Source organism: Fundulus heteroclitus, chromosome 11, assembly GCF_011125445.2.
Source record: "Fundulus heteroclitus isolate FHET01 chromosome 11, MU-UCD_Fhet_4.1, whole genome shotgun sequence".
NCBI classification, from domain to species: domain Eukaryota; kingdom Metazoa; phylum Chordata; class Actinopteri; order Cyprinodontiformes; family Fundulidae; genus Fundulus; species Fundulus heteroclitus.
The window spans coordinates 10717400-10736562 of record NC_046371.1 but is presented as its reverse complement, the minus strand read 5'-3'; the positions used below and the strand labels follow the sequence as shown (position 1 = coordinate 10736562).

The window sequence follows — 19163 nt, the reverse complement described above, 5'->3', positions numbered from 1 at the left end:
CACATACAAGTCGCATATATTTGGAAATGTGAACGGACACACAAAAAAATCTGATTTCACAAAAAAAATCGGAATTGAGCATTAAGACCTGCAGTGTGAACGTAGCCTTAGAGTAAAGCTCAGCGACGCAGATTATTGGTGGAGGGACCAACCGAGTGCTACCAGAACAGGTCCCCGTCTGTCCTAAACAAACTCCTGGAGACTCAGCTCTTCAGAGAGCATCTCCTACCCTAGCACCTGCCATGCCACGGGTGCGTACTTAACAAGTAACAGGTCTAACTTCTAGACTGGCACTACAAACTTTTAAAGTTGTAACATTTCAAGCACGGCGTTCAGGATTATCTCAATGACTGAAGCTGCCCTCTTAAACCAAGCCATAAGCTAGCCCCGTTTCTTTTTAGTCTTAATTAGGGATAAACCATATGGACTTAAAATCGTATCACAATATTTCGTAATCTTTAACATAACAATAACAAAGCATCAACCGCTATGCTGTTTTTTTTTAGGAAACTGTATGGTTGCGGCTGCATGTCACATTAATCCAGATTTACAAACGTAAAATACTGCTTTTTAAAAACAGCCATTTTTAAACAGGCTTCTTCTAAGCCTACAGCAGTGGTTCTCAAACTTTTTCTATTGTGACCAACTTTGAAAAATAAAATAAATGTTCAGCCCACCAAACAAACTGGGTCAGAATTGGAACTTATTGTTCTCTCTCTTAACGCAGTGAAGCCGTTGCTCTGAGGATTACCCAGAATCCCCTATTTTATAACCGTAACAATTTCTAACAACTGGTGCGTTTCTGCATTGCCACATTTTATAAACTGTATAATAATAACAATATAAAAAGCTTTATATTTACAGGTGTGACAACAATGTTCACTGTCTGCAGCCACAGCATGTTCTCTCTGTGGAGAGACGACTTTTAGCTACAAACCCAAAATAGACTAGCTAAAAATAGGGCTAAATTACTATCAAGCCATTATTATTATTATTATTATTATTATTATTATTATTATTATTATTATTATTATTATTATTATTATTATTATCATCACTACGTTATCTCAATGCAGTGAAGCTATTGCTCTGAGGATTACCCACAATCCCTTGCTACTCATACTTCTGACTGCAGGTACAGACCAAACAGCAGATGGTGCTGTTGACCCCTTCAGCAGGATTTAATGTCCAAACGAGGTTTACACCTGCTGTGCATTTTCTGGACAAATTAAATCATAAGTAAGGCTTTCTGTATGCCCCACATTTTGAGAACCACTTGCATAAAGCGTTAAGATACATGTAATCTTTATATTATTATTATTTATTGACTTGCTTATGCAGGCAACAGTGGATAAAATGGTCTAAGTAATGATCCCCGTTTTTGGCTATCGTACTACCTTTCCAGCATAAATTGTAACTCAGCCTGATGTAAAGGCATAACCACACCTATACACACATTTTGGACCAAGGCATTTAAAATATTTCAACTCAACAAACACTGCATCCAAGCAGTCCTCTGCGATTGTAATTTTCCACATACTGAAAACAACAATAACGACTGTGATTAAATATATTCAAAAACCGTTTGCATTCGGACGTGACGGCAGAAAATCTGCTTAGCGGGTAATTTTTCCAGAGACCAAAATATCAAGGTATTCCTCTAAAATTCAAGACGTTACCCTCAATAAGCACTGGTTAATCTAAGGGTTGTTACCAGAAATTAAACACTGTATTACACCAACATCAAAATGCAAGACTTGATTATAAGAAGGCAAATCATCTGCAAGAAAAGTAGTGAAGAAAGAAAGAAGTCAACAGGAAAGAATGGTAGAGTAACAAGCGTCAAGTCTATAAGTGAAGTTAGGTTGTTTTTAAATTTCCTAAATAAACTTTTTTTGTGAGAATTTTCATATTTTCAAACAATTAAAACCTCTGCCTCTATCGAAATGTGTTGATACTGTTTTAGCTCATGCGTTTAAAAGATTAATACCATTTTACAGATCCTCATAATTAAGGTCTTCAGTGCGCCACACATATTCAGTGCTGGCTTGATGTTCTGTGCGACCCGTTTGGACCTGTTCAAGTTGAGCAGACTGACCTTCTGGCCCAGGAAGAGGCTCTTTGTGGAGAGCACGGTGAAGCTGTCTGCCAGAGATCCCTCCGTGGTGCTGTCCGCCGACGCCGACTTGCTCACCTCGCCTCTCTGTTAAAGACACACAGCGAAGAGCGGCACGTCACGCTGGTGATGATGGTGGTTTTGTAGCAGGATATACGCCAGTGTGGAGGTAAGAGCTCTGTTAGCATTACTCCTCAGCTTTCTCTGCTTATTTCTGCATTTTATTTAAAACTTCCAGGCTACAAACTAATTAAAATAGGATTTTTGGTTTATTTCCACTCATCAATGTTGAGTTTCAGAAATAAAAACAACTGAGTACCTCTTAGCCAGGCTGGGCAATAAAACCATTTTTCTGACTAGTTCAAATTAGCATTTTATGAAGGTTTAATTTTTTGGAAAAACACAGATTTATTTATTTATTTTGCCAATGCACTCCTTGGACTTCCATGAAACTTTACACTTTATCAGTTCTTAAGGGGGGAATTGTTTCAATAATGGCATGTTGAATATAAGTTTAGGAAAATATATTGTCAAAATACTCTATAGGAAATATTTTCCCTAAAGACTTTATTTTTTTCATTTACTTATTTTTCTAATTTAGTTTGAAGATACACAATTGAAGTCTGTCCTTAGATGTATACTCAAAACTAGCTTATTATGTTTTGTTATATTTTCATTGTTTACAATGGCAGTGACCGCCATCTTGTTTTACAACATGTTTCACAGCTTGTTTTTAGCTGCATCTTGAATTCAGGTCATCTCCCAGATGAGATGATTGAAATAAAAGCAAGTTTTTATGAAACAAAAAAATGTATTAATTAGATTTGGTAAAATAAAATCAGAGATTTTAATCTTTGGCCCTATCACCACTCTTAGAGAACTAAAATTAAAATTAAAAATAAGTGCTTGCAGCTTAAGGGAAGCTGGAATCGAAACCACAACCTTCCAGTTGCATGACAACTACTCTACCCACTGAGCCAAATACTAGTTTAACCAAAGTGATAAAATGAAACTTTTCACCACTAGAGCCCTTCGTAAGACAGAACCAATGAAGTAAATCGCAGTTTCAGAAAGTTTGGTGGTAAAAAGGGCTTTAAAGAAGTTAACAAAAAATGTTAAAGAAAACAAAAATAGAATGAGGAACCAAGAAATCTTTTGTCTTTGCTTCAGCCGAGCCATGAATTACACACAACTGTGTTCTTGTGCAAAGACTGCCGTATCCATACCATTTTCTCCCTTTAATTTATTCCCTTTTAAAGCTTGATGGCTTTGAACCAACAATTACTGACTATTAAAGTAACTTTTGTTGGACAACTGTATCACTAATATGGTGTAAAAGTCCTTTTTAGCACTCATTTTTTGAACATTTGCTTTAAAGCAGTCACATTTCTCTGTTTTTCTAAAGTAATTTTTTCTTCCTGAAGGTCTTTCAACGTTTTCTTTGGACTACGGCAGCTTTATTTCTCCTTTTCTGATCAATCCCAGACCATTTGTAGAGTTATTTTTTTTTTTTTGCTTGAGAAGCCATTTAGCCCTGAACCATGAATACCTCAAACAAAAACAGAAAACGCCTCATAAACTCAACGGATGAGCCACAGTTTTAAAGATGCACATCAGAAAACGTGTGTCTTTGTTGAGCAGCCTACCACAAAGACACATTTTGTTCCCGTTTCTCTATTTAAAACTACTGAAGATGTTTAAATGACTGACAGAAAACATTTGATCAAACTTGTTTTTAAAAAGTCATACCACATTTTAAACTTCTCAGAAGCGTGGGTGTTCAGTAACAACACTTTGACCCGTTTTAGATATTAGATGTTCAGAGATAAAATCCTCAGGCTCTGCGGCATACCTTAGTCTTCCCTCCAGCCTTTTTCCCACCAAGTTTCTTAGCTGCAGTTTTCTTCACCGTCTTGGGTTTCTTCTCTGGTGCCGGCGACACGGGCGTCTCCAGTTTGCCCTTGGCGCCTCTCTTCTTGGCCAGCAGCTCCGGGTGGATGTTGGGCAACACTCCGCCCGCCGCGATGGTCACACCTTTAAGCAACTGTCGCAGGAGGACAAAACATAAGAGGTCGTTCTCCTGAAGGTGGGAAACTAATCTAAAAACTATTCTTTGTGCTTTTGGATCGCGGCTGAAGCCCGTTTGTTCCCTGCGGCTCACCTGGTTCAGCTCTTCGTCGTTGGCGATGGCCAGCAGGATGTGCCGCGGTGTCACACGGCCCTTTTTGTTGTCTCTTGCTGCATTGCCGGCCAACTCCAAGATCTCAGCTGAATATAAGAGAAATATCAGAAGAAAATTACATTTCCAGAACTAATATTGGTTTGAAAATTGTCCCTAAAGTGATTAACCTGACCCTAGCCAAATGAATTTCGCTCCGCCTAGCTTCACTCATCCATCTGGGACAGATCCATAGGAATGGCGTTTCAGAAGGCTGGGCCTCATCAAAAATCCTTGCATATGATTGGATAAGCCACTTGTCTGTCATCTTTATCGACGTGCTATTTCAACCACTCACACCGAAGCCAACCCGTGACTCTGATGAGAGCGACGCAGGAAAAAACAAAACTTGCCAAATCCGGTCGGGAGAAGGGCGAAAACATCGTTTCCACCAACAAAAGCCTTCAGAGCCGTTCTCTGATGTTCTTTTAATGAAACAATATTAGGTAGATTGGACAACACGGAAGAAATAGCAGCATCAATGCTAACGCTTGCTTCCTCGATGCGAGCCGCCATTGTTGTCTGAATCAAAACAGTCTCACGGTCGCTTCTCCACTACGTCACATCTATGAAACTCCAGCCCTGCATCCTGATTGGCTGGACAATAAAATTGGTTGGAGAAATCACTCTCTATGGGAGATGTCCCAGATGGATGTGAGTGAGGCTAGACGGAGCTAAGCGGAACGAAATTCATCTGGCTCATCAGGTTATAAAGTGATTGCAGAGATTTATAAACCAACTTCAGTTTATTTGGCAAGCTGTAAACCCTTAAATAAACAGTGTTAGCTTCAGTAAGGGTGTTAAAATACTATGTTTGGAAACTGGGGGAGACAAGCTCCAGCACTTTTCTGTGACAACAGATCTGCTCTAATCTTTTAGCACCTGAATTGCTACAATAATGTTCTAATGTCCATTGTCTTTTCTTTTTTATATATATATATACCGTCATCATTTAAAGCAGTGTTCCCAACCCCCCCCCCAAGGTCACGGAGCAGTCCCAGGCCACATATAAAGAATAAATAACTTACATTATCTGTGTTTTGCTTATTATTTGAGCCTGGATGGTGTTTTTTTTTTTTTTTGTTTTTTTTAGGAAAATGGTCCATCACATCTGTCTATGACGCATGTCTCACACTTGGTGGCTAGCCGTATCGCTAAGGCTGAGAAGCTGTTCACTATTGGTGAATAACTGATCCTGCCCGCAGCTACACACATTAAATGTGAACTTCTAGGAGAGGCTGCACAATGATAGCATCCTTAAAAGCACGCAAGTATTGTTGCAATGAATAAAAGGTTAAATTACGGAGTAGACTGGACATGAGGAACACACTTCAGGCGTCACCATCGCCCATTACCCTTAGATGAGACCATCTCTCCCCGATTATGCTTTAAGGTGAGTTGTATGTTTCTTAGACTGTAATCACTTTTCTATTTTCTATCTTTACTTCTGAAGACAGAGCCCTTATTTTAATGCTTTAGGTCATAAAACCTCTTTTACCCAACTTTGCTTATTTTACGCAAAACCTTTTAGGCTTTTTTAAATGATTTTCAAACACACAGAATATAAAAAAAACGTCAAACAATATTTGGCTGTGTCCTTTTTAACAGCTTTTTCTTTACCATCTTAGTTCAAATACTAGTTTAAAAATATATATATATTTACATATCACTTGTTCACCCTTTTTGTCTGTGCAAAAAGTATAAAGCAAAACAGCCATAACTAGACATAAGTGCAGTTATATAAACGCTCTGAAGTCTAAACCTACTGAAAAATTAAAAAAGGCTTTTAGATATAACTCCCCGAAAAAATTGTTACAGCACCACCGAAAAATTATTAGAAAATTACATTTATCTATTGAATTCATTTATTATTTTAGGACTTGTTTACCCATGGTAAAAGAGGGCTAAATTTACATAATTTGTTTGTTGAAAATTTTAGAAAATAATAAATGCATTTATTTAAGGATTTATTAAAATCCATCTAACTGGTCTGATAAATTATCGATATCCAGAGGGTGAATGTATGAAATTCAAACTATAATATCCTACCAAATATTGCGACCAAGCAGTCCTTTAATATTGCAGTATGGCACACAATGATACTGGAAAAATAAATGCAATTCAATATATTTTACAGCTCCACTAAATACGTTGTTTTCCATGTTTAATGTTTTATTCTTCTCTTCCATTCAACACTAGACCTCACCGGTTAGGTACTCGAGGACAGCAGCCAGGTAGACAGGCGCTCCCACTCCAATGCGATATTTAGGCAGCCCCCGTTTGATGTAGCGCAGCATGCGCCCCACGGGGAAGATGACGCCGGCCTTGGTGGACCGAGACGTCTTGGTTGTCTTCTTCTTTCCTCCTCGGCTAGACATGATGCTCCAAGTGCTACCAGTGTTGGATTCTGCAGAGAAAACGCCACCAGTGAACATCATTAGAAATGCACACGGAAATCATTTGGTGAGATTCTTCAGATTTTACAGTTTTTCGACCCTCCCTGGCGATCGGCTAGTTGGACACCAAAATTCCTATATTTTTTTCTGCTCAGTGAACGCACCATGCCCAAGTGTTTATAGGGTGCACTGACATAAATCCTTTTCAGTGTGGTAGTTGTTACAGAGTGAAGACTCAGCTTTTTAATATCACAGAAGAAGCACAAAAAGCTTCTAGAGAAAAAAATGTTTTTTATGAAGACATGTAGGCTATTCATTTAGACGGCTACTTTTAAAAGGAGTAAGATTTTAGCAAATAAAAGCAAGATGTTCCGTTTGATTCCTTTGAAGAGTCCAAGACTATGGCAACTATGCTAACCAAGCTCAATGCTAACATAAAAGATGCTAATAATGGCTATAAATGTCAATTCTGTAATATATATTTTTTTTAGATAAGTGAAATCTTCTTAACTGCAGAGCTGTGTAACAGCAACTGCTCCACACACTATCTATCTATCTATCTATCTATATATATATATATATATATATATATATATATATGATGTCTTTGGTCCTAATATAAAATACAAAACAGTGCATCACAGCTTTTTCCTCTTAAATATATAAATTTATTTAGTGGTTATTTATTTTGAATGGATCTTGTAAAGAAATGTCTTGAGGTATGACAGACACCTTCATTTTGAGGTGTGAAAAAAGATGGAAAATGGTAAACAAATCATATTTAGTGTCTTGTAAATGAGATCTGCCATCTCTTTTAGTTAGATGTGGTAATCTGGTTCAATAACGTGAAGGATTTTACTGTATAAGGAGATTTTCACAGATGCAGAGAAGGCATATCTGTAACCTCTATGTTATTTTACCAGAAATGTTTCAATGGTAAAACATTTTTAATACACAGAAAGATGTAATAAACTTGTTATTTTTAGCTCTTAAAGAATTGTGATAATCTAAAATTATTATTAGCAAATCAGAGTGTTACAAAAATCCAAGATTGAAATTGGCCCCAATCGTTGCATCTCTAGATCTCATGTTAACAAGATGCAAGGAAAGACTTATTTAGCCTTCATGTTTATGGCTGCAACCAATGGATCACCTTGTCACATAACTAAATATTATCTTAACAGATGTTTAAGGTGTTCCACTGGTTTACTTTAATCATTTGATGAATATTAGACTTTTACAGAAACATTTTTTTAAATTACTATTACAGCACATTTTACGATATAATCTGATATGAATTAAAAAGGTTGCATTCAGCCTCTTTCTTTAAATAAACAAAACGTGAAATATGTGGTACCATAAGGGATCATGAAAAAAAATCAGAGCTTTATTTGTTAACAAACCCAAGGTGACAGGAGAACAATATGCTCCAGGAGTCCCAGCGGTATTAGGTGGGTAATTACTCAAGATCCACAACAGGCTTTTTGTTAATATCACCCCTCCTGCTAAAAAAGCAACCTAAATGTCACACTCGCTGTGCAGGAAAAATGGCAATTATCATAAGATCCCTTGTGCAAAGAGATGTTTTATTCATAACAGATGGCATTATAGACCCCGGAATGATCGGTCATAATTAAACGCATGTTGATTGAGTAAAAAAAAACGTAAATATTCCATAAATTGTGACATGAAATGTAAATTATCCGCGAATTAAGTCAATGTTTCTCGACCAGATGTAGACTCCCAATTATCTTGTCTGTCACTGGGAATCAATTACCCGCCATCATGGACCACGCTTCTTTATATTTTTCCCCCCGTTTTTTTTTTTTTTTTTTTTTTTTTTCCCCAAATACCGCTATAATGGAAATACTCCACACTAGTCATTACGAGGCTAACCGTAGCAGTTACAGCGTTACGTGCCGACGAAGATGTAAATAAAAAAACGCGTGAATGTGGTTTAAAAACCGTCGGCGGCAGCGTTTCTTCCTGCGGCCAGGTGTAGGTGGGCTTCTAGCCGCCAGAGTGGACATTTCTCTCCCAGCCGCTGACATCGATTTCCGCATGTCAGCCGCCAGCCCGACGTCTCCCACAACTCATTTTATTTCCCTCCCTGGGCGTAAACGACACGTCCGAAAACAGAAATGCAGCTGTCAGACGACGGGCGGCGAGGCTTATATATTTTTTCCCCCCCTCCTTCCTCTACAGGTCGGCGTGTTTTCGCCGGGCAGAGAGGCAGCAGCTGCCCCCCGCTCCTCCTTCCCTCCCCTTCCTGCCTATCAGCTCCAGCAACACGGTCTCCGCTGTCGGCCTCCACGGCAGGCAGCGAGCGAGCGAGCGAGCGAAGGGAAGAAGGGAAAGGAAAAAAAAAATGGCAGCCTTAACGGCTCAGTGCGGTGCGTAGATACCTGCTCGACCGTTGACACTGGACAATGAAAGGCACGAGGCGAAGCTGCACGAGCCCGTTGGGATACTTACAAAACAAGGTAGCGGGGGAGAAAAAAAAAATGTCCAATCCCAGTTCTCCCGGTAACGATCCTGGGCAGTGTCCCCCCTCCCCGCCGTCTCCCAGAATCCACAGCGAGCCCGGAATATCGGAGCGAGCCAGCGCTGCCCGCGGAGCTCGACCGGGGCTTGCTAAGGCTCGACGTTTAACCCTTTATACCGTTACTTTTGTCCCTTAAAAAACACAAAGCTTCAGCCGGCAAACTCAACGTTTACAGTAAATAATGGTGTCAAAAAAAAAAAATCTAAATTTAAGCGGTCAAAGTGCCTCATTACAAACATCTGGTCAAGTTTGGACCTCAAGGGGGTCAGGTTTATTCACATGACAGCTTATCAGGGTGATGAAATGCAATCATCGTGAATAGGCTGTCGGACTGAAAACATTCTGAGTTTCTGGATTAAAACTAAATAGTCAACTAAACAGAGAAGATTTAATCACTGAAGACCCCTCCTATCACACCTGTATATGCAAAGATGTTCTGTGTTTGTTCATAGACGGGGGAAATCTCTGAGTTCAGGTCAGAAACAAATTAAACAGAAGAGCCAAATAATCAACATTCAAATCAGTGATAGTTGCACTAGGTGGCAACCCATGACCCCCTCCACAAGGAGAGGAAGAGTCAAATATTAATTTTATCCACCATCAAGGTGCTTGTGGGCACCAGGTAGCTACCAGGACCTCAAGCCTGTTAAAAAATAGCAAAACCCTCCAGTGAGCTGCAATTAAAATGCTTTTTTACTCCGTTTCTCTTCCTTTTTAATCATACTTGTATTTACATCGATTTAAAAGCATGAAAAACATGTTTTTTACATGAAGTTAAGGTGAGCTCTGAGTCTTTAGTTCAAATGTCAGTACAGGTAGCCCTTCATATGAAACAGTGCCGATGAAGCGGCTCTCAGTTGCAGAAAGGTTGGTGAACCCTGATCCAGGCCTACCGAGGGACAGTTGAGTGGTAGAAAAATATGCATAACAGGGACGCCCAACACCTGCAGTCACTTACACACTCGACAAAGAGCGTGAGCCTTAAATCAGTGGACTTAAACTCAAATCCTCAAGGGCCAGCATCCCGCAACGTTTCCCTACGCACCTGAATCAAATGCAGTCAAGTTCTGCCAATGAGGTCATACTGGAGTCAGGTGTGTTGAAGCAGAGATGCAACTAAGGCTACGTTCACACTGCAGCCTGAAGTGACCCAATTCCAATTTCTTTGCCCATATGCGACCTGTATCTGATCTTTTTATGACAGTCTGAACAACATAGATCTGATCTTTTCAAATGCGACCTGTGTCTGTACGGTCGGGTCGCATTTATCCGACCTACACGTCACCGATACTCGACAAACGTCACTATTCTGCGTCCTGCTATGCAGAAGAGCAGTCAATGGACGGAAAGCTCCGGTTAGAAAATTAATTTATGACCGCAAAATGCGCGCCAGCATTATAATCCATGTTTACTTCCGCAAACACTGAGGATGCTTGCTACATGTGACGTCATCGCGTCCTCGAGTGCGCAAGCGGGACACTTCGGTTGAACGCATTCAGTTCACACAGGAGATCACATACAAGTCGCATATATTTAAAAAATGTGAACGAGCACGCAAAAAAAAATCAGATTTCACAAAGAAAAACGGAATTGAGCATTAAGACCTGCAGTGTGAACGTAGCCTAAAAGTTGCAGCTGGACCAGCTCAGTTACTATTAGCAACACAAGCTAATACTCAATGCATTTTTTTTCTGGATTGTTTATGGATTAAAACACTAAAGGAACACGGTCATTAACCGAATTTCTCCTTTGTGTGCCACTGATGTACTGAGATACAAGCAGTCAGCTATTTTGGAGAGCAGTGTTTATGAGGAACCTCCAACTTCAGGGGCCGCTCCAGTTATTTCTTCCAATTTCTGAACTTGGAAAATCAGAGATGGAAAGCATCCTGCACTGTGGTTTCTGGTGCGTGCTCAGTACATGAAGCAATGGTTATTTTACAGCTTAATTCACTTGGCTGTAAAACTTGGTGTGAAGAAAAGAAACCTAAAATATGTCAAACTGACAAGTAGCTATACTGTGTAAACTCGCCGGTTATATCTGTTAGGTACCATATTGTGATAAGACTCAAAGCACAATGTTGAAGAGTGGTCAGGTCATTGAGCTCATGGTCTAAGCGCCATATTTTTTTTTTATTCTACATTTACTGGAAGGGAAAATAATATCAGGTCTGCTTTATTATAGGTAGCAACGAATTTGACACCAGTACTTCCAGCAGCAGGTAGGGTAGGTACTGATAGGGTCATTCAACTTTACTGGGGTATGGACCCTAGGAAGAAATGCAGCAGCGTTAAGAGCTAATGAGTATCCATAATAAACAATTTTGTGGGTAATGATCATTTATAATGAAGTTTATAAAAGTTTAAACTGTTAAGCATTAAGTTTGCAACTCCATCAGTGCTGTGTAGGAGGCCCAAGGTCAGAGTCCCAGCAGTATTTTCTTTCCCGTCTTAAAGTGAGTGGTTAGCTATGAAACTTAAGGTGCTTTAAACTGTTGCCAGCGGACTTAAGGGTTAATTCAACCTAATAAAGTTTTGTTATAAAAAAAAAAAAGATTAGGACCGGTATGTTTTAGTGCTTTTATTACATTGGAAAAACAAAATTTTGAGACGAAAACTTTTTTTTCATCTTTTAAAATCCCCTTTTTAGCTTTTAAATATATTTTGTTTTGCACTTGGAGTCTCTAGGAATGCTGAAAATTTAAATTTAGTATTTCCAGGTACAACATAGATATCTGTTTTTGTAATATTTTTCAAGCTATTCAGTTTTCTCTATTCTCTATTATGTCTTGGAGCAATTATGTCTCAGTATTTCATGTGAAACTGCTAAACAAGGTCAAGGAGTTCTACCAATTTCATGAATCTGCCATTTTATTTTATTTTTATTTATATTATCATATTTTATATTATGCTGCAATTTTGTTGTCTAAGCTCAAGGATGCTGAAGTTACAAGTGGATAAGTGAAAATGTTCGGTTTTTGGGTATATTAATAGCGCGTTCCATTTGTCTTCTGTAGTCGTTTATGCAAGTCAAATCCAGTCCTAGCCTTCTAAAAACGGACTATAAAGTGCATGATCTCTTCTCTCCGGACATTTTTGTTGATTCCATGAGGGGGCTGTGCTGATATGTCATGTCAGGCAAAGAATTGTGGGATACCTAAAGGGTTCTTAGCACCTTATGGGATGGCGCAGAACTCCTAGGCAAAACTAGGCATGGGAGGGAGCATACAGGCTTCTTTTCCTGCATCCTTCCTTACTGACTGCACAATTCAGACGGCACTTATCATGGTGACTACTAATGCACTTTCGCTTTGGATAAAGAGTCCTTGCTCTATAAGGGTATTCGGATTGAGCCCACAGCTCGTTAGTTCCAACCTCTGAGGCAAAAGGAACACACAGTAACCCACACAATTCATTACACCGTCTCTTAACTTACTACAAAAATGGCCGAATGGGGTGGAGTGGAATACGGCGGGGCGGGGCTAAGTCGTACCTCAGAACAGGAGCAAATGAGGGCTTGTAGGACAACAATAATGACCAAAGCATTGCAGTTACACTTTACCAAGAAACAACTGAATGATTCAGATGTGGAAATTGGTGAATTAAAAAGCGCATGTCCCCTCAAAATGTTTTTTTACAACTATGGTAATATTCTTAAAATAGAAGTAGGTTGATTGATTAATATACTTTATAATATGCTTGTTAAAATTGATATTTCAGTTAATGAAGACGCCTACATTTTTTGCCTGCTCTGTGGTTTAGCTAGATCAAGTCTAGTTGAGAGTTGATCTCTAATGCTGCATTTTCATTTTATAAAAACAAGGATTTCTTTCTTTTCAGTAATAAGACAAGATAAATTCTGACTCATGGGCTAAAATGGATGTGGTCATGTGGTAGCACATTTTTTTGTGTGTTTTTTTTTTAGTTTTTACAGCACTAGTGGCTCGTTTTTCATAGAGTGGGCTTGCAGGAAAGGGGGTACAAGAGAGGGGGAGAGACATGCAGCAAAGGACCACAGGCTGGAGTCGAACCCGGGTCAGCCAAGTCGAGGACTAAGGCCTCCATACATGGGTTGTGGGTGCTAACCATGCCCCAACACAGTTGTTTAAAGTTTGTCATTGGCATTGGTATGAGATGTTCTAATACGCTATAATCTGAATTATGGGATCATATAGATGTTAAACATAAATTGTCTGAGAACAGAGCCTTGAGGAACCCTGGATGTGATATTTGTTCACTCAGATTTAAAACATAAAAAGAACACAAAGTAGTCTCGCTGTGCCAAAAAATAACAAATAAAAATTGTCTGAACAAATTTAGCACAATACCAGCCAGTTCAATAGCATACATTATCAAAAAACAAAACTAAAAAAGTGAAGTTATACAGTTTATCTGATAACTAACTAAAACTGACTTTTCAATTGCAGTGCAAATTGTAATTGACAATAAAATTTGATTGATTGATTGATTGATTGATTGATTGATTGATTGATTGATTGATTGATTGATTGATTGATTGATTGATTGATTGATTGATTGGTTGATTGATTAAAACCAGCAGAAGGCAAAATTGTTTTTAAATGTTACAATCAACAACAAAAAATGGTTAGTAACTGCTAAATGCATATTTTATTTGAGTTCATATTTTTTATCATCTAAATAAATCCTGAATCATAGAATTTCTAAACTACAGAAAACATGATTGAATCCTTTTAAAATAATAAGAAAAAAGCAATTATCCCCCTATTTACAAACCACTTTTGACAGAATATATATGGCATTCTGCATGTAATGATAGCAAGTTCCCACCAGGGGTCAGACCGTAGCTGTATATTTAACCATGCGCCTTCTTTTTGTGCATTACTGTACACCCTTGTATCTCTGCAGAATAAAGTTGGTCTCACGCATGGTAAAATGTTAATTCAAACATAGATGTTTACATATATATGCTAAATACTAAAAACGAATTGGGTTAGTCTTTCTGCTGACATGGTTATTTTACAGAGCTGCAGCAAATACAGGGGTTTAAAGTTGTGGTCAAAAACCCTATAGACCAGGGGTCTGAAACCTGCAGCTCCGGAGCTGCAAGTGGCTCTTTGGACCTTTCATAATGATAATGGCTCTCAATAACTTTAGCAAAAAATGACAAAGAGCCAAAAAGTATATTTAAATTAAGACACGAAAACAAATTCTGGTTTTAGCATTTTTTCCTGTGGAATAATTGTACTGGATCTTCAGAACAGAATGACTCTAAAAGTACCAGTAATATTTATTTTACATCTATGTTTCTCATCATTAGGTTGGAAAACTATGAGCTATTTTTTTACAAAGTTTTCCACAAATATCATATAGAAGAAAATATATCCATCCGTCGTCTTCTGTTTATTTGACATTGGGTCGCGGGGGCAACAGGTTAAGGAGGAAACCACAGACATCCCTTCTCCGGCGACATCCTCCAGATCATTCTGGGGGACCCCAAGGTGACTCCAGGCCAGACGGGATATAGAGTGTCACCAATAGGTTTTGGGTCTCCTCCCAGTGGGACATGCCCTGAAAACCCCCAAAGGGAGGGGACCAGGCGGCATCCTGATCAAATGCCCAAACCACCTCAATGGACTCCTTTCAATGTGGAGAAGCAGTGGCTCTACTTTGGGCTCTTCCCTTTATCTCTAAGGCTGAGCCCGGACTCCCTCTGGAAGAAGCTCACTTCAGCAGTTTGTGTTCTGGATCTCTAACTTGTCTTTTTTTAAAAAGCCCATGTAACATTTGCGACTCCAAACACGTTTTATTTTAGCTGGACTAGGGACATCGGTGGCTTTTTGGGGTGTAAAGGTTGCACCCTCTGGCTAAGTCTGAGTGCTAAAGACCAGCAGCAGGACTTGGTGTCCCTGAGGTTTCAGTTTCCACAATAAGGTGCTGGTGAAGATTCTCAGTCATCCAGGTCATGGTCATTCCAAAAAAAGTAAAAAACAAAGCAACTGGACTTGTTTTCTGTAGTCGAAGACATTTCGCTTCCTCTCCAGGAAGCTTTCTCAATTCAAAAAGTCTGGAGTCTTGGTACTCCACATTACTCCAGACTTTTTGAATTGAGAAAGTTTCCTGGAGAGGAAGCAAAACGTCTTCAACTACAGAAAACAAGTCCAGTTGCTTTGTTTTTTACTTTTTTTTTGAATTTCCACAGTAAGGCACATTCTAGCCACTAGAGGGATCCATCTCTGAACTCGAAGTTGTAACACCATTACTCACCCAAAAGAAAAAAATTCACTCCAATTTACTAATAATATATAAACAAGACAAAGGGGTTTGGGGATTCAGTTCTGTGGAGTAATACATTAAAACTGGTACTTTTCAGGTCTATGGATCAACAGCATATTTGGAGTAGGGGGAATGAAGCCTCCACTGAAAAACATGCCTACAATGATGCATAGTGGAGGCTCAGTGATACCCAGGTGTTGCTTTGCTTCCTCTGCGTATCGAGGGCAAGCTGGGAAGTCTCAGAGAACCGTGGTAGTAAACGTCCTGCTGTCTGTGAAGAAGCGGAAGACTGGAGGTCACTGGACTTTCAAACAGAACAAGGATTTCAAGTATATCTCAAAGTCCACCAAGGATCGTTTTCAGAAGATACTAGAGTGGTCGAACAGTGACCTGCCCTGAAGCTTATTGAAAATCTGTGGGGGGATTTGAAAAGGTGGTTGCAGCTCTCAAACTGAAGAATATTAGTGAAATAGACGTCTCGGCCCAACAAGAGCGGAATCAGATTTGCCAGTAATGTTGTCCAAAGGTTTCACTGACTGCCATCGAGTGTTTGCAATAACTGACAGTGAAACCGTTGGATCGATGTGGAGGAATATTGACACACTCTTCTTTGCAGAATTGTCTTACTCAGTCACACTGGAAGGATTCGACTTTTAACAGGCTGTTTAAGGTCATTTCAATGCCTCTAAACATTATTTCATCATTGACTAGGCCAAGTCAAAACCCTTAATTGTGTTTGTTTTTGGGCCAATTCGAAGTTGTCTTAATTATGTGTTTTGGATCATTGTCTTACTGTAAAAAATACTCTATTCAATTCAATTAAATCTTATTTAATTCACAAAATGTCGTCTCAAGGCACTTTACAAAGTCAAATTCAATCAAATCATCCAAACAGATTGGTCTAAGGAAACCCGGCACATTACGAGTCTTCACAAGCAGCATTCACTCCTCCTGAAAGAGCGTAGAGCCGCAGAGAGAGTCGTCTGCATTGTTGATGGCTTTGCAGCAATCCCTCATACTGAGCATGGATGAAGCGACAGTGGAGAGAAAAACTCCCCTTTAACAGGGAGGAAAACCTCCAGCAGAACCAGAACCAGTGTGAACGCTCATCTGCCTCGACCCACTGGGGATTAGAGAAGACAGAGCAGAGACACAGAAAGCACAGAAGCACACATTGATCCAGGAGTACTTTCTATGTTATACGGTAACAGCTAACAGAACGGCAAACCAGGTGTACCTACTATGAAGGAAAAAAATGACAGAGGGAACAAACAGTTAAAAGATGAAATAACAACAAGCAAATTGGAGAATAGTAGGAGAACTCAGCAGAGTGATAAAGATAGTTTTATTCTTGATTTAACAGGAAGCCACTGAAGGGAAGCGTTTTACTGCACTTGTGAATTTCTAATGGAGTGAAAGTTAAAGGATCAGTTCAGTCAGTTAGTAGGAGCTAATACGGTCACTCTTTTATCATATAGGTGCCACATGTACAGCGTGTGTGTCATAAATGGTTTCATAAATGTTTTGAACGTGCAGTTATTATTACATATTAAGCCATTTGGCGATTAGTTGAGATCAGTGTGTAGATTCTCACGGAACATGTTTTAAAAATGTTGTTCTGGGTTCAGTGTAAACTACAACTTCCAGACTTGTTATGTTAACAATTTAAGAGTGTACATTGATTACGACTGATAACAGACTCACATGTTTCCAGCACCAAACGGCTTGAAGTTCAGCTCATTTAGGGAGTGTCAGCTGATAGCTGAGGATGTTCAGAGATGCAATGGCAAGGTTAATCTCTCTGATTGTGAAAAGCTGCAGTAGGCATGGAAATAAGTACTTTGAAGCTGGAGGTCTGACCGTACAAGCTAAAAATCACAAGACCTGCTGGGGTCTAACAAATAACTCCTAAATGAATTTTGTCTAATTCACATAGGCAAGACAATGTTGAAAGAACATGAAAATGTGAAAGATGTCCTTAAAATGTGTTTATCGATGCCGATAAACGTGGTTAACAGGGTGAATGGGATTGATCACATCGGCTAATACATGGCGTTCTTTGTTTGTAATTTTATTCCAATATTATTAAACTAAAAACAAAGCAACATATACAGACGTGTCCAGTGCAATATTTTATCTAAATAATTTGATATGTTAGTTAAATTATTATCAATTTCTAAAAATTGTATCTCATTGTGTGTTAAATAAACAAACACATGTAGTTGATACAGAGAAAAACATTAAATTCAGTCCAATCATAGACAGACAGATTCAAAGTCCCTTGAATCATTTTAGATAAAATACTGCTGTCAGTTCATTATGCCAATTGGTAAAAGGTTTTCTATCTCAGAAAACCTTTGCTGTGTCAATGATCTTCATGCAACATTATTCATCTCTTTAATTCACATTTCTCCAGATTCTAGCACAATACATTCTTTAGCTAAGCAGGAGGGAAATCTGTTAGTAAAACTGATATAGATATGAAAGCAAGGCAAGTTTATTTGTATCGCACATTTCAGTAACAAGACAATTCAAAGTGCTGTACATGAACAGATCATTAGAAAACATTGCAGTGTAATAGTAGCAGCAGCTCAAGATAAGCTCTACTACGAACTTAATCTGAAAAAGTTTCAGTGAACTGCAACCGTTTAAACAGAACATTAACATTTAAAGGCAACTCTAAACAAATAGGGTTTTAACCAATATTTAAAGGAACTCAGGCTTTAGATGCTTTTGGAGGTTCAGTTCTGAAAAGGATTCAAACTAGCTGAGTGCTGTAAAAACAAGGCCAACCCAGTTTTCCAAGCACTCTTAGAGAAAAGAGTGATCCTCAACAGTATCGAATGCTGCACTTAAGTCCAATAATACCAGCACTGTGGTTCTTTTACTGTCTGCATTTATATGGATGTCATTAAACACCTTGACAAGTGCGGTCTCTGTACTGTGGTGAGCTCGGAAACCAGACTGGAAAGCGTCAAAGCGGCCGGTCGTTGTTAAGAAGGAGTTTAACTGTTGAAATACAGCTTTTTCAATAATCTTACAGATAAAGGAGAGGTTCGAGATGGGCCTGTAGTTCTGTAGCAATAGTTTGTCTATATTGTTCTTTTTCAACAGTGGTTTGATAATTGCTGTTTTTTTAAGGGTCTGGGCGAATACACGTGACAGAAGGGACGCGTTATTAACTGAGTCAAATCAGACATTATGACAGGTAAAACTTTTGTTGTGGGTAGAACATCAAGATAGAAGGAGGAGAAACTTCAGGTGCATTCTGGAGCTCACACTTGAGCAACCTCGACGCGAGCCACCAGAATTGACAAAGACTCCTGGATAGGTGTCGAAACGATTTCAGAAAGAACTGAACGAAAGTCCAGTTTCCTCCTTCGCTGATATGTGAAAGAGATTGATTACAAGGTCTGGGGGCTTGTAACCCTTTTTCCTTTAATTGGCACCTATGTATTTCTAATCTATAAACATAAATCTAACTGAAACCCAATATGTTGTGATTTCATCACTTTTTGCTTTCAATAAAATTTCATTGATAAACTAGAAAAAAATCCCTGTAGTTCAGTTTCCCCAAAAACAAAATTATCATTTGTTCTTTTACCTTTTTTTTAAAATAACCTACCACAAAAAA

The 19163-nt window shown here is 38.9% G+C and overlaps 1 protein-coding gene across 4 annotated transcripts in view; it reads right to left on the bottom strand.

Moving 5' to 3' along the window:
- The window catches only part of LOC105939372 (core histone macro-H2A.1), a 42260-nt gene that overhangs the window by 22843 nt on the left and 254 nt on the right, over window positions 1-19163 (bottom strand). For 2 of the 4 annotated variants that reach the window (XM_012881488.3, XM_021308044.2), the window contains exons 2-5: window positions 6541-6741; window positions 4278-4384; window positions 3969-4160; window positions 2099-2203 (exon numbers count right to left, since the gene is read on the bottom strand). In XM_012881488.3, coding sequence (XP_012736942.3) covers window positions 2099-2203; window positions 3969-4160; window positions 4278-4384; window positions 6541-6741 — 605 coding nt within the window. Of the gene's footprint in view, window positions 1-2098; window positions 2204-3968; window positions 4161-4277; window positions 4385-6540; window positions 6742-9135; window positions 9343-19163 lie in introns of those variants that run through there. The other 2 variants (XM_012881489.3, XM_012881490.3) reach the window with 2 other exon arrangements.